The 14,570-nt window shown below is 44.3% G+C and overlaps 1 protein-coding gene across 5 annotated transcripts in view; it reads left to right on the top strand.

Moving 5' to 3' along the window:
• The window catches only part of TYRO3 (TYRO3 protein tyrosine kinase), a 42,961-nt gene extending 29,260 nt beyond the window's left edge, over positions 1-13,701 (top strand). For all 5 annotated transcript variants that reach the window (XM_051791341.1, XM_051791340.1, XM_051791344.1 and 2 more), the window contains 7 exons: positions 2,245-2,325; positions 3,963-4,055; positions 4,791-4,912; positions 5,215-5,324; positions 6,705-6,864; positions 8,246-8,382; positions 11,254-13,701. In XM_051791341.1, the coding sequence (XP_051647301.1) occupies positions 2,245-2,325; positions 3,963-4,055; positions 4,791-4,912; positions 5,215-5,324; positions 6,705-6,864; positions 8,246-8,382; positions 11,254-11,626 (1,076 nt within the window). In that variant the 3' untranslated portion in view covers positions 11,627-13,701. The remainder of the gene's footprint in view (positions 1-2,244; positions 2,326-3,962; positions 4,056-4,790; positions 4,913-5,214; positions 5,325-6,704; positions 6,865-8,245; positions 8,383-11,253) is intronic.
• Positions 13,702-14,570: the final 869 nt, after the last annotated feature.

Here is a 14,570-nt window from a genome sequence, read left to right as displayed (position 1 = left end):
GCAATTTTCTCTCCTCCTTAAATGGCAATTAAAATGGAGCTATCTCTTCCACTGGGATAAAACATTTCAGAGGTTTAGCCTAACTAAGAGGATATTGGCTAAGCCATTCCTATAATATGGCTCGACACAGTCATGAAGTGCAGTCTGTGCTCAGCTTTCCAAAGTACTGTTGACTCACTGGTGTGTGAATTTCTTTCAGAGATTTAAACAAAGGAATGTTCAGTTAAACTCCTGCTCCTTCTAATAACAAAATGGTGCTATAGAATTCCTTCCATTTACATAAGCATGCATGAAGTATTAAATCGGCTGAGACAATGCAGAGACAGAGATGATATACCTCAAACATTCCAACCGCTCAAAAAAAGTAGATTCAGTTTCAGGTATTCTCAGTGTCTGGGGTGGTTTGCCTCCAGATTTTAATTTGGCCTCTTAGGGAGGCACATTTGGAACAGGTACTGAATTTTGCTGACATTTGTCCTCATTAGTTCAAGTCCTTAGGAGTGCTTCTGACTGTGAATCTCTCGCTGGATCTTGTACACAGGTGCTGCTAATATTTCTCAGAGGTCTTCAGATGAGGAGGGATTGTCAGAGCAAAAGTGGGATGCTTCTCACTTAACTTACCTGAGAGACTGGCCCAGAAACTCTATGTTGAAAGATGGGTTTGAATTTGGATTTCCCAAATGGCGGACCAGTGTGCTAACTGTTGAATCATCCTTCCTTACTTCTCAGTCTGAAGGCAGTCTTTAGAAATAAATGAAAACATGTAAGGATAAAGCCAATAACTATGAGAGGAGCATGTTAGGGTCATAAGCAAAAGGAAGCTGAAGTGTTTTGCTTCCTTTTTCTTTATAAGACTAATTTTATTGCAGTTTTCTTTGACCCTTTCCCACTGGGAGCATTCTTCTACTCTATCCCTCTTAGAACAAATGCGTTTCTTTTAGAGCAGGAAGATGACCTTCCTGCAGAAGCGTTCTCAGAGGGTTTAACAAAGCTAAGTAATTAAACAGCTGTGTCATCTCTTTGTGAGTATCAGCTGTTGGCCAGTTTCTGGGATCCTGCTTCAACCCTTCTGGGCTGTCTCTGTGGCAGGTAACAAACTGAAATCAGCTGCAGTGGGGCCCCAGGGCATGATCTTGCTAGGACAATACCAGCTGGTAGGATCTGATCTGTGTTGTCAGTCCCACTGCTGCAACCCCACATTCAGCACACAGGTTGTAAGATGGCATGTCTGCATTACCGTGGGCTCTGCTGACGCTGCAGCTGAGCAACAGCTCCATAGTATGGAAGCAGCACGAAATGCCTTTGCTCCTTCCCATTTTCCTCTTTTGTGGTCAGATCCACTCCTCGTGGTTATCGTGTAGTAAGCATGTACCGTACGGTAGTGAAGGACGCTGGTGAAAAGCTAGTGGGAAGATATTGTTTCCGGGGTGGGTGTCCCGAGTGCCATATTTTGCTTCCTTCTTTTCAGTACCAAAGTTCTCATACTAATGCATTTTGGGTTGAGTAGGCAGTTACAAAATTAGGGAGAGCAAATCTATAGCCAGATCTAATGCAAAAAGGCTGTTAGGCTGTGGTATAAAGCCACTTCAGGCCAAAATAATTTGAAGAGGTTTTGGCCTGTTGCATTTCCTCTTATCTCCCTTAGAGAATAAACCAGAGTAGACACTACCTCCTGTGAATCAGCATATCACTCACACACAAGTAGGTGCTCTGTGTTCTCTCCGGTCGACTGTGATTCATAGAAGTCATTCCCTAAGTTTTGAGAGATAAGGTTGACTATGTTTCAAATCGTTAAGTCTGGCACCATCACTTAGCTCTGATGGCTGTTAATACTGAGAGCCTCCACCAACCCATCCACTTGCTGCTCAGCTAACAGCCTCCTCTCTGACCAGAACCTTGCTCAGACTCATCCCTCATGATGTGGCTTTCCCAGAAATGTCTGCCTACAATCCCAGCTTAAACTTTGTCTCTGCATCGTCTGTCTGGCTGGATATTGCTTTTTTCCCCTGTTGTTTTCCTTTGCCTTCTGGACTGCCAGCACAGTGATCTCTGTGTACTGGTAGTGCTACCTCTTCTAGGCACGCATATGCTGAAAGTTGGTGTCTGGAACTGCAGAATGAAAAATGAAGCATTGCTTATGGTTATTCAGCTTTTTTCCCAGTGACCCCTGAAGAGAACCTGCTGTGAATCATACTTTCTTCACAAGAAGCTATTCCCTCACTACCTTCTCTGGTCATTTCACAGGGGAGTTTGGGTCAGTTCGAGAGGCACTACTGAAGCTAGATGATGGCTCTTTCCAGAAAGTTGCAGTGAAGATGCTGAAAGGTAAGTGGGAGCAGGGCTACCTGAATTACTTAAGAAAAGAAAGCTTGGAAGGATTAAATGTTGTCTGTCCTGCTCTCAGCAAACATGCCTTGATGCTCTTTACTCCTCTCTGAGCTTCCAACTCAGCCATTCTACCCATCCCTTTCATGTCAGTCTTTTTGTAGTGGAAGCTTTTCAGGGAAAGACCTATACCACCCTAGTTGCTTCTACAGCATCTAGCACGTGGTGAGTGCAATCAAAACCACTGTATCATGTGGCACAGACAGCTCAAACAGGTCTGCTTTGCCCTAATAATTCAGCAGTGAAAGACAGTACTCCTCCAAGCCCATATCCTGGAATAAACAGAAGAGTGTTTGGGCTGAATGCAGTGACAAGCTAACTCATCTCAGTCAGGCACATTTAACCAAGTAGTCTCACTCCCTTCTGATTTGTCATTTGATGAGTATACATAACAAGGGCAACTAACACATTCATCAGACACAAGTCTGTAACAAGAAAAGCAATTAAGAGATAGGTATAAATCAAAGCAAGTATGTACATATATGTGTGTTTATATAGGTTAACCAATGTTATTTCATCCCTGTTGCCTGTAAGGCAAAAATTAACTGAGACCGACTGAAAGCAGAGTCACACTCACTTCTGGAGCTCAGTTTGCTGTCACAGAATACCAGCTTGTACTAAATATACTAGTATCACACTAGTGTAAGTTGTATCAACTTAATCCAGCTTCAGCAATAATTCTAATCAAACTTTTGTGTAGTCAGACTGTCTACCTTCAGGCATCTAATTTAGGAACAATCTGTCAGCCTCCAGAGGCACCTTCCTTTCTCCATTGACTGTAAAAAGGGATTATGCTTTTGTCTTCTGAATCATATTGAAATTACTTGCTTAAAGCAGATAATATGAATACTCCCCTACAGGTCTGAGTCTGATCTTGCAGCAGGACTGGAGGACTCCTGCTAAAATGCAGCAACAGAAGTGGAGGAAGTAGTTGACTGGGCTAATTCTTCATTATATTGATCTATTTCCATAAATCTGGAGTAATAGCAATGAAAAATAATTTACTCCAAATTTATGCTGGTGTATGTCACTGCTGAATTTGGTCCATGCTCTCAAGTAGTGTGGTTATTTAAGAAATCTTACCTCCAGCACCTTAGAAGACTCAATTATGCTCAGAGACAGAGAACCACTGATCTTTCATGCCATCCTTATCAGAGATGAATTGGGGTCTGCTGTGTCAGCCAGGGGCTCCAGGCCATCTCCTCAGTTTCAACATTTTCTTTCATTTGTGTGATGTCTCCTCTCCGTGACATTGTAGTTTAGGTTCTTTTACCTAATTTATTCTTACATCTTTAACCCCCACATGCTTTGCACAGCTTCCAAGGAAAGTTCTTACTGAGAAAAGAGCTGCTAATCAGCAGGTCTTTACTCTGCCAAGAACCAGTTTACCAGATGTCCCTGATGTGTGCCCATCCCAGCCGAGAGCGTCAGGCTCTGCTTTGTTGTAAAATGGCTTATCTAGCTATAGGTCTGAGAGGATGTGCTGTGCCACAAAGAACAAGCTTCTGATAATCATTATTTGTAAAGTCCCTTGGAGCCACCCACAAAGGAGGAAAACTTACAGTCACTTTTTCCAGCGGACATCTTCACATCGACTGACATTGAGGAGTTCCTGCGAGAGGCTGCGTGTATGAAGGAATTTGACCACCCACACGTCACTAAACTGATTGGTAAGCCAGCATTGCTGCTTATGCCACAGAGCACCTCCTGTTCCTGCACAATCCCACACAATCTCACTCTGCACTGCTGTCCAACAGCAAATGCAAAGTGCAGCCACCTCTGTGCTGCCTGGAGTCCTGCACTGCTCCTTCACCAGCACTGCTCCTTCACCAGGCCCAGTGTGTGTAAGGGCTCTCAACGCTTGCCCTCATACACCAGTAATAAGCATCTCTTATTTAAGCCATTTCTTTGGTTCTTGCGAACTACATCAGGGAGACTTTGGATGGCCGAGGTATGTCTACATTGCCATGAAATGTGGACAGATGCATTGGTACACTATAAATAGAGGCAGGGAAGATTGTGCCTTTCCGAAGTACCAAGTAAGAAGTACGACATCTGTGGGTTGGCACTGCGGAACACAGGCAATTTCCAGAATGTGTAGATTGTACTGCAAAGCCTGGGGTTTGGGGCTGTCTGGTCTGGAGTGATCCTAGAAACATTTATAGCAGGTCCTGCAAGATCTGAGAGGCACTAGGCACTTAGTACTGCCTCTGAAACAAACAGGTTTAGAGGTATCTTAACACCTCCTGGCATGAAGTCATGGAAAGGGGCCTTGAGCATGGAATCTACCTGACAAAACTGCACGTTTTCCTCCAGATTTCTGAGAGGAAGGCAAGCAACCTTTAAGATTCCACTTGGGCGTGATCTGTTTGCTAACACCCCTTTGCTGTGTGTGTCCTCATCAGGAGTCAGTCTACGGAGCCGTCCCAAAGGCCGTCTCCCAATTCCCATGGTGATCCTGCCCTTCATGAAGCATGGAGACCTCCATGCTTTCCTGCTGATGTCACGGATTGGGGAAAACCCTTTTGTAAGTCTGTCTTACAGTAGAATTCCTTCTGGAAGGGTATGGATTTTCAGAGAATGTACTCAGAGCAGTTCAGGGTTGGCCTCCCAAAGACACTGACAGATGACTGGATTTTAATACCAGAGAAGGTTGTGAGATGTGATGTTGAAGTACTTAATTCCATGCATGTTGAGGACCAGCTCCTCCATTCCATCCCCCTCCCTATAACCCCCATCTCTGCTCGTTAAGCTAGCAGCAAATGTTGCAGTTTTGCCATATGTGTCAAAAGCTTACAGGAACAGAACTTAAACTGTTATTTCTTACAGAACTTGCCTGTTCAGACACTCCTCAAGTTCATGATTGACATTGCCAGTGGGATGGAGTACTTGAGCTCAAAAAATTTCATACACAGGGATCTCGCAGCTCGGAACTGCATGTAAGTGACCCATGAGTTTTTAGAGAAAAAAAAAGACCAGAGTGGGTGAGGGAGGGAAGAGAAAACTTTTACGTCACAGAAGTGGGGATGGATTCTGTCTGAGATTGATGATCCTTACATTTGAGTGACAATAGACATAGGGGAGCCATGACCATGGTAGTGGGGTGTGCGGTGGTGGTGCTGGGGGCAGGGAGCAACTCCTGAAGTCCCACTGAGCTTTCAAATAAACCTTTTTTATAAGGAACTTTTCCATCACTGGTCTGCACATATAGTTCCATAGAGTTGATTACAATATGTGTTTGTAATTAGAAGCTACTCTAGTGGCTGTGTGTCAGCATAGGCTCTTTGTTCCACAATATAATGTAACCAACAGGAGAGAATGGGTTTGGCTGTGTTAGGAGAAAAGAACTTTCATTGTAGCCTGAAGTCTGTATTTCTGGTATCTATTTTGAGGACTTGATTATCACAATATAAGAACTGTAGTTTCCTTGAAAGCTGGTGGAGAATGCCTTTAAAATGGTGAACACACCGTGTGATCTCACTTCACTGTTCCTGACCCCAAAATAACTTGACTGCTTTGAAGGGTAGAAAAGTCCTTTTTCTTCTTTCCACTCTACTTCTTCCCTAAGAATGGAGTAAGGAACAAGCCATTCTGACAGGCAGAACTCTGCCTCTGAACAAAACCACAACAACTGATAAAATCAGCAATGAGACACAGATTTCCAAAGGCATTTGAATGTCCAGATATACAGATAAGAGCCTAATAGTCATAATGAAAAATGATGGGTTAGCCTGCTTTGACATTTACAAGAAAACCCATACTGATTTCCTATTTTTGCAGACTTCCTCCAGAGGAAGCTGAATGCATGTTTCAGCACATCATCTGGGGAAAGCAGTGAGTCCTTTCTGAGGCCTGGGAACATGAAGTCTTTGTGGGCTTCACTTCCATTACCTACCAATGTGTCTAGGTTTAATTGGGTGAGGGGCAATTCAGACCATTCACCAGGTCTTGGTGGTAGCACTGAGCACTGCAGATGTCCTGTGATAATCTTGGAAACTACAGAAAGTATCTAGGTTTGTTTTGTGTAACAGAGTAGACCGTCTGAGCATGGCTATTTCCTTACTTCATTAGTCCTAATTATTTCCCTGTTAGTCTGAAGGAACTGATTTGAGACCACTAAACTGTTTCACATTGATCATCAAGTAGATGAAATCATTATCCTCTTTGGTAATACTTGGTCAACTATATACCTCAGTTCCTTGAACATTGTTTTTTTGGTTTGGTTTTTTTTTTGGTTTTTTTTTGTTTGTTTGTTTTTTTCTTGCCTGACATAGCCAAAAAATGCTTTCCTTTCCTCAATCATGAAAACTTTCCCATAGGTTGGATGAGAACATGAATGTGAGTGTTGCAGACTTTGGACTTTCTAAGAAAATCTACAGTGGAGACTACTACCGTCAGGGCTGTGCCTCCAAGCTGCCAGTGAAGTGGCTTGCTCTGGAAAGTCTGGCAGATAATCTGTACACAACGCACAGCGATGTGGTGAGTTTTGCTCTGGTGCATTTGGGGACCATTTGTATTCCTGCTGAAGTGGAGGAATCTTTCTGTATCCAGTCAATGTGGGAAAAGGTCCTGGTGATGGGAAAGGGAGTTTGCCTTGGGTTTGAGGGATGGTGCTACCTCTGCCTTCAGTGTTGTCAGAACTCAATACTAAAAATATATGAGAGTGGCTTATGGCAGAAGAAATCTACCCTTTTCCTCTTCTTGTCCTTTTGTCCTTTATTTGTCAGTTCTTATCCCCATCCTCTTCTTCACCTTTCCCCGCTCCTCTTCCTTTTCCTCTTTCTTTATGCAGTTTCTTCTTTCTTATTCTTTTTGCTTTCTCTTCTCCATGACAGTTTGAAGGTGACATTTGAAGTGCATGTAACCCACACACTTATATGTAAATGCAGCAAAGGTTCTCTGTGCTACAGGAGGCATTGGTGGAACTTCATAGATCTGAATACATCAGTGCTTAGACACTCCCAATAACTTTGCCCCTGGGGAGCAAGGCTAAACCCATTCATCTGAAATTGTTGCATATTTTCCCTTTGATTTTTTTGGTCGTTCCTTTCTTTTTTTTTCCTGATACTGTCTCCTCTCTTCCTCGCTGCCTTTTGTCTGTTTTCACGCTAGTTTTGTCCTTCAGTCCTGTGGACTTTCCAGTTATCCGTGTCACAATGTAACTGGAGAGTGCCTTGTAATGTGGCTGCTTTGTTGCTCAGTGATTGCTGTAACAGCTGTGGACAGTGTTTAGCGATTGGTGATCACTAGCTCAGCCAGTTTACAGTAGATACTGGATGGGGTTTGCTTATGAAAATAATAATCTTTAGCACCTAACAAACCTTGCAGTTGAAACGTACAAGTACGAATGTTGCAGTGCAGAGCAGCAATGAAGGTGAGCCGTGCGTGGTTTGTTCTTTGTTCTGTTTATTGGCTAAACTCTGCTTTCACTTGTGCCTGTACATTACTAGAAGCTCAGAATCTGGTTCAGTGAATTAAGAAATTGATTTGCGAGCCCCTAACCAAAATCTTCTTATAGCACAAAACCAATACTGCATACCTTAAAGAACCATGAGTAGGAGATGCTTGCGAGAGGTCTGCAGGTGGAAGACAGCAGCAGCTCCCAAATCTTCCCCTGCTCCACTGCAGAATGGGGCCAGATAGGGCCTTCAGCCATCTCCTAAGATGGTATGTCAGCATCAGCTGCGTCTGATGGGTCATTTTTGTTGTCTAGCTAGAGTTTTGATAGTCCTTGCACCACTGCTGTTCACATGACATTACCCCAGACTGGGAGGGTCAGCACAGTCTGAGCATACTGAAACCCCACCCCCGCGAGCAGGGAACTGTCTGTACACTTGTTCTCTGTGCTGTTCTCTTTCAGTGGGCATTCGGGGTGACCATGTGGGAGATTGTGACCAGAGGGCAAACCCCTTATGCTGGCATTGAGAATGCAGAAATCTACAACTACCTCATCAGTGGGAACAGGCTGAAACAGCCGCCGGAGTGCCTGGAAGATGTGTGAGTACTTCCTCACCCTGGTGACTTGATTTCTTGAGAAGTTTGGCTCACTGGAAGGAAACAGAGGCAGCTAGCTGGAATGCTGATCTGAATCCATCCACTTTCTAGTACACAGAGGCATTCACTAGAAAGTCTCTGGGTTAGCTACCAGATATTCTCTGCTGGCAGAGCTCCCAGGATCCTGTGGTAACTACACAAGCAGCTAACTTGGCTCAAGGGTTTGAACGGTGTCAACATTAGCAGCTCTTGGCTTTGTGGGAAGTATATAACTTATGTAGAAACTACTCCCTGCCTTCTCAGGCCAACATCTGAGCAACGGGATGAGTTTCATGGCACACCCTGAAGGCTGAACAGAAGGCAGTCTAGCAAGACTATGAGGAAACTGGGTTGCAGAGGCAGGGGCCTGCATGCGTCTTTCAAAGCTTGGCTCAGTCTTCAAAACTGGATCTACTACTCTCAGAAATAGCAGGTTGAAAGAGAAGGGAGCAGATAGGTGAATCTAAAGTTCTGTAGGTCAATGTCCCACTGTAAATTACAGGTGGAAACAAAACCAGGACAATCTTGCAGATACTGGTTTCAGACATTTACAAGCTTACAGAAAGGACTCAGATAGTCCTCAGGGCATCAGGCAGCCACATGCTGCAGCGTATGCTCCTGCCTTAGTCCTGCAACCAAAGCACCATTCTTGGGTAGCAGGTTATGTGAAATGTTTGCTCAGGAACCCTTGCTCCATGGGTGGTGGCTGGAGCTTCCTGGACTCAATGTGTGGGGCTGAGATCCCTCAGGGAGTGTTACCATAACTTATCCCAGGGTAAAAGCTTGCCTTGTCTGGACAACGTGAAATCATTTCACTGAGGGCCCAAGCAAGTCTGTTTTCTCTGTGTTGTGCCCAAAGCAAGACATAACTGTGAGCACTGACTTTAGTGGTCCTTTCAGGCAATTCCTTGTATGTAAAATGGGCAACATGAAGTCCTCTGTTGTTCCTCTTTCCTCCTGCTTTGATGGTAGATTATTTCATATGGTTTCTTTCTCCTTTTCCTTTTTTTCCACATGGGGAATAATCTGTACTCTTGTTACTAAAGCTGTACACTTTTATCTTCTCAGCAGTTCATTTTAACTGTTACTGAGTTTCAATGAAAACATTGTTATATCACTGCTTAAATTCATTACGTGTCTACATCTTTACTGCCGTGAGTAGCTTTGATTCCAGGTTGTGGAGCTTGTGGCTATAGGATATTATAGATGCAGAAAGTAGAGAAGAGATTCAAAAAACTACTAGGTAGGCATTGGAGTAAAATCCATCAAAAACTACTGAAAAGGTACAACCACCATTTTGCAAGGCCCTTGAGCTACAGGTTATAGAGATCTGAGAGAATATACCATAAAGATCTCATTACACACCCACCTTCATCTTACGTGCTTTCCCCAAGGATTGCTACTGGATGTGGTCACAAGTAGGGTACTGGGGAAATGGAGTTTTGGAGCTGATTCAGTACAGCCAGTAGTTTCCTACCTTTCTTTCAAACGAATTTCTGCTGATTGACAGCGAGGGGAAAAGAAAGTGTTTAATTTGGTACCATAGAATAGGAAGTTTCTGTTTTATCTGGAGCGTTTAGAATTATTTCTACTGTTTGTGAAGGATTAATCAGGATTAAGGGAACTGAACCATAGAAGCTTTCTGTAAAAGTAGTGTGAGATCAAAAACAGTCTTGTAAATCTGATAGTAAGCAAGGAACAGAAAAAGTAAAATAAATCCCATCATTAAATGCTTTATTTCCCAGTAAAGGCCATATCAGATTTTTTCCATTTACAAGTTTAACTGAGGTTCATTTGTATGCAGTGTTTTTCAGTGCCAGCACTGTGCTTTGTTACTGTTCCCTGCAAAACTGGCAACAATAACGCCATAGGAATGCAGCTGTCACTGTTGTGGGTGATGCACAAAGAGGAGGAGGACAATGGCTCTGGCCATGCTCCAGCCAGAGGCCTGGCCAGTGGGAGGCCAGCCAGCACAGACACTGAGCTGGGAAAGCAGCTACAGGGGAGCAGAGCTTCTCTCCCCTTGCCCAAGCACAGGCCATAGGAGCCCATGGTGTCTCCTCATGCTGGCCCTTATTCAACCAGAGCTGAGGTGGCTCACAGGAAAAGGGAGAAACGGTGCAGGATGGGGCCTTAGGCACTGAACAAATCTTCTGCATAGGGGTGGTGCCTTTGTAGTGGAAAGGCCATTTCAGCATCCCTCTTCCAGCAGTGAAGCTGTTGTCCATTCTTTAACAGTCCTCTAAACAAAACCCATGTGCTTTTTTCCAGTCCTGCTGACAACCTGTCAGGCAGAAACTGCAGCACACCTCAGTTATTCCAGGAGTGCTGAGTTAACACAGTGTGAATACTCTGGACATAACTTGTGCCTACCACAGTTCAGTATTGGTTTTCTTCTTGTGATTTATCTGCTCTTGAACTAGAAATTGAAGGGATGGTTTCAGATGTGGCAGAGGTTGAGAGGACACTTTTTGTGAATAAATTCAGAAGCTATTACTAGGTGATGTCACACCATCCTATTTTAGCTCCCTAGAGACAGCAAAACAAGAGTTTTACCAAGAAATTCAGCATGCTTTGACAGGACTTTTGGGGGTTTTGATACTGTCTAAATAACTATTTTGACCGGAGTGCTAATGCCTTTGAAAATGGGAAGGAACAAGAAATTAGATCCATAATGACCATCCACGTGCTGTATCGCCTGTGCAAGGCCAAAGCTGATAGGTTTTGGGAAAAGCATCTGTGCTTTTTTAAGCTGCACTGCCCAAAACCCCTGTTCAGAGGTGCAGGGCATGGCTGCTCTGCTTCTCAGGGCTCTTGTCTTCCTCTATTTTGCAGCTACGATCTCATGTGTAGATGTTGGCATCCTGAGCCCAAACTACGCCCTAGCTTTGGAGTGCTTCGGTCCCAGCTGGAAATGATTCGCGGGAGGATGTCCACACTCTCTTCCAGTCTAGATCCTCTCTATGTCAACATTGGGAAGGACGAAGAGGCATCTGCAAGTGACCCTGCCCTGCACGCCTCCTTTGGAAATATGGATGCTGAAGAGACTGTTGCTGGGGCAGCTGCTGCTGTCACAAGTGACTATCGCTACATCATGACCCCCTTGTGCCTTGGAGATGATGCTGAGGGTGAAAGGCATCCAGATGGGCAGGAAGGGGAGGACAAAAGTCTGCTGTATGAGCTAGAGACAGGAGGGAAAAGTTGTTAGCCTGTACATAGCAGTGACATTCTACTTTCCTGGGACTGGTTTTGTGCAGCACGATGCCATGTCGCCTGGGGCTCTGATGCTGGATCTGGAACGGCTTTGAACAGAACTGGCCAGAGCTCTTGGGCAGCTTTTGTAGCTTTCACCACCTATGTGGGCTGCAGTGGCAAACGGCTTGGAAGAACTGCAACCCCAACAACCCCTTGGATTTGGGGGAGAGGGGCAGTAGAGTTACAGATTGACTACATCCTGCTGAAGGGAGTTCAGAGCTAAGGTGGCAGTCAGAGTCTGTGCTCTGCTCCTTCGCACTGAATGTTGGAGCAGAACTGAATACACCTTCTGTTCAGTCAGTGCTTGCTCTTGTGTAGATGGTGTCTTCAATCCTGGCTGCATGACTTCGGGACTGATACCTCTGAAAACACTAGTGGGTATTTACCCTGTCATTCAGGACAAGAGGGCAAGATTCCCCTCGTGTTCACTCAACAGTACTGCCTAGACTTGTTGCCTACCTCAGTGGTTCTCAAACTGATCAGCATATCTGCTTCTACCCAGCACTGAATTTGAACATCTGGCTTATTTTGTGCAGTGACATTTGCCGCTTCCTCGATCCAGGGCTGTTTTAGGAGTTTCAGATGTTTTGGTTAGCAAGGAAATTAGAAAAAAAAATGAAAATCCAGCATTCCTCTTCATCCCATGTACCTTTTTTATGTCTTTCTTTTTCTTCCGTTTGATGCCAGTTCAGGCCTGACTAGACTTGCAGCTCACGTTAAAATGCAAAGGGAGGGAGAGCAGCTGGCATATGTGAGGACAGAATCCAACTTCAAAGGAATGGAAAGGAAACAGTGTAGAGAGGACTTAACAGCAGTATGGAGAAACACTGCCAATTAATGGTAAGTGCTGCCTTCCAGGAGGGGAAGGAGACAGCTGAGATACAGAATGGCAGACTTGCTTCAGTTTCAGCAGGAACAGGTTCCAGCATTTGCTTCAAAATCAGATTTGTTTAATCATTCTCTGTATTAGTCCTGTGACTTCTTCAAATAACCAAGTACTGTAGCTGCTATAGTGACGGTGTGAAATCAGCTTTGAGAAGATGTGTGAGTTGGGGGAAGAGATGAACTGGGAAATCTCTGAAGAGAGAGGCCTCATGATGAAAAAGCTTGAGAACCACTGGCCTTCCTAGTTAGGAGGTTTTCTGGTATGCTGTAAAAGTCACATAAAACATAGACTAGTATCACTGCAGCCTTCCAGTCAGGGCAAAATTAATGGTTTTGCTCTTTGGGTTTCGTTTTGTTTTCCAATCAGCATGTCTGACTCACTGTAACTGCAAATGCTTGTGTGGTTTTTAATAATTTAATATTTTACTGTAAATCAGCCTTTGTTTTGTGCAGTGGTTCCCAGCAAGGAAGTGCAGTTACATCTTGCTCTACTTATCCTAAATATTTGCTAGATCTTAATTTCTTTTATTTTCACTGCGCTGAAAACTCAGCAGTATCACAAGACTTAGGATTCCACATTGCACTTCCTCAGATACGAATACCACAAACATCAGCATTTGCTGAGTTGGCAAAGGTGGGACCAATAAGTCCAAAGAGATTGCACATTTGATATCAGAACACTCAATCCTTTGATGCCCAGTATTTGCCTGTTGTAAGTTTGGGATCTAACTACGAAATTCAGGTCCAGTTTCAGCCCTTAGTGAGAACTCTTCCTAGGGAAGGGGAATTTCAGCCTGCTACCTGGGCATGGGTCCTTTCTGTAGTTTGCTACTGAACAGAGATGTCCTACAGGTGTCTCTAAAAGTTCAGTATGGTTTCTCAGTCACAGATACAAACTGCACCATCTTACACCCCAGGCAGTATAGGGTTTTCTCTTCATTTGGCTGGAATGCTGTAAATGCAGGTAAGAACACCTAACAAAGGGTAACAAACACCTGTGCAGTGCATGTTTGCAGTGAGGGCAGAAGACTAAGCTCCCTGCAACTGCCTGGGAAGCGCAGATGTACATATAGACTCTAACTCTGGGAAGCATGTCTTTAGTTTTTATGCATTTTTTAATAATAAAACATGTATTGTGTTTGAGTCCCAGCCTCTTATGTGTGGCAAAGCTTGTGTAATGCTCACTAACTGTATGGGGCCACAGCAAATGTCAGCCCAGCTGAAAGCCATCTTTTTCCCTTCACCAAGAATGATTGGGCTACCTCTTGGAGGCAGAGGACGTTTGGCCTCCCCGGATGACAGTTACTCTGCATTGCTCCAACCTTGAGACTGCGAAGGCCAAAATCTGATGGGCACGGGCTGGTGATTCCACAAAGAGACAGACTCTGCAGCCACTGCTGTGCAGGAACCTGGGGAGAAGCCCATAGTGGGACATGCTGCATCCCACCTGGGAATACAAAATCTCTGTGTCAGTTCCTCCTTGAAAACTGTTGTGTGCACCCATCCAACTACTGGCAGTGCTCTCAGCGGAAGAGAGGTTTGGAGGCGGTGGGTAGAATTCAGCTGCTGAGTCAAATGTTCCAAGCACAACATAACAGAACTCTGGATTTCCAGCTCACCGAGAAGAAAAGGTGTACCTCATGCTTTTATTCTTCATCAGCAAACAACACGCTGCACGCCCTCTACCTGCAACTCGTGCAGAGAGGAAGAGTGATGGTAAATGGTACTAGTGCTCACCCCCCATCTGCAATGCAGGAAAAATGACTTCCAAAGCACTAAGAGGCTGATATTGTTAAGATTTTAAGATTCCAGTGCCTAGTGATGTCCCTTGGATTTGTTTCAAACAATGATTTAATCCTTTCACACACAAACTTGGACAGACCAGGTACAAATGAAGCTGTTGTGGATAGGAGAAGTGACACCAGAAGAAGAGCTAGTGAGAAAAGAGGGAGGGTAGGAGATTTTAAAATGGAGACAGATGGGACAAGCTGTCAAGACAAAAAACAAGGGAG

This window comes from Manacus candei, unplaced genomic scaffold, assembly GCF_025592945.1.
Source record: "Manacus candei isolate 608988 ecotype Guabito, Panama unplaced genomic scaffold, ASM2559294v1 h1tg000033l, whole genome shotgun sequence".
Lineage (NCBI taxonomy): Eukaryota > Metazoa > Chordata > Aves > Passeriformes > Pipridae > Manacus > Manacus candei.
The sequence above is the reverse complement of the archived record's forward strand: the minus strand, read 5'-3'. Positions and strand labels throughout refer to the sequence as shown.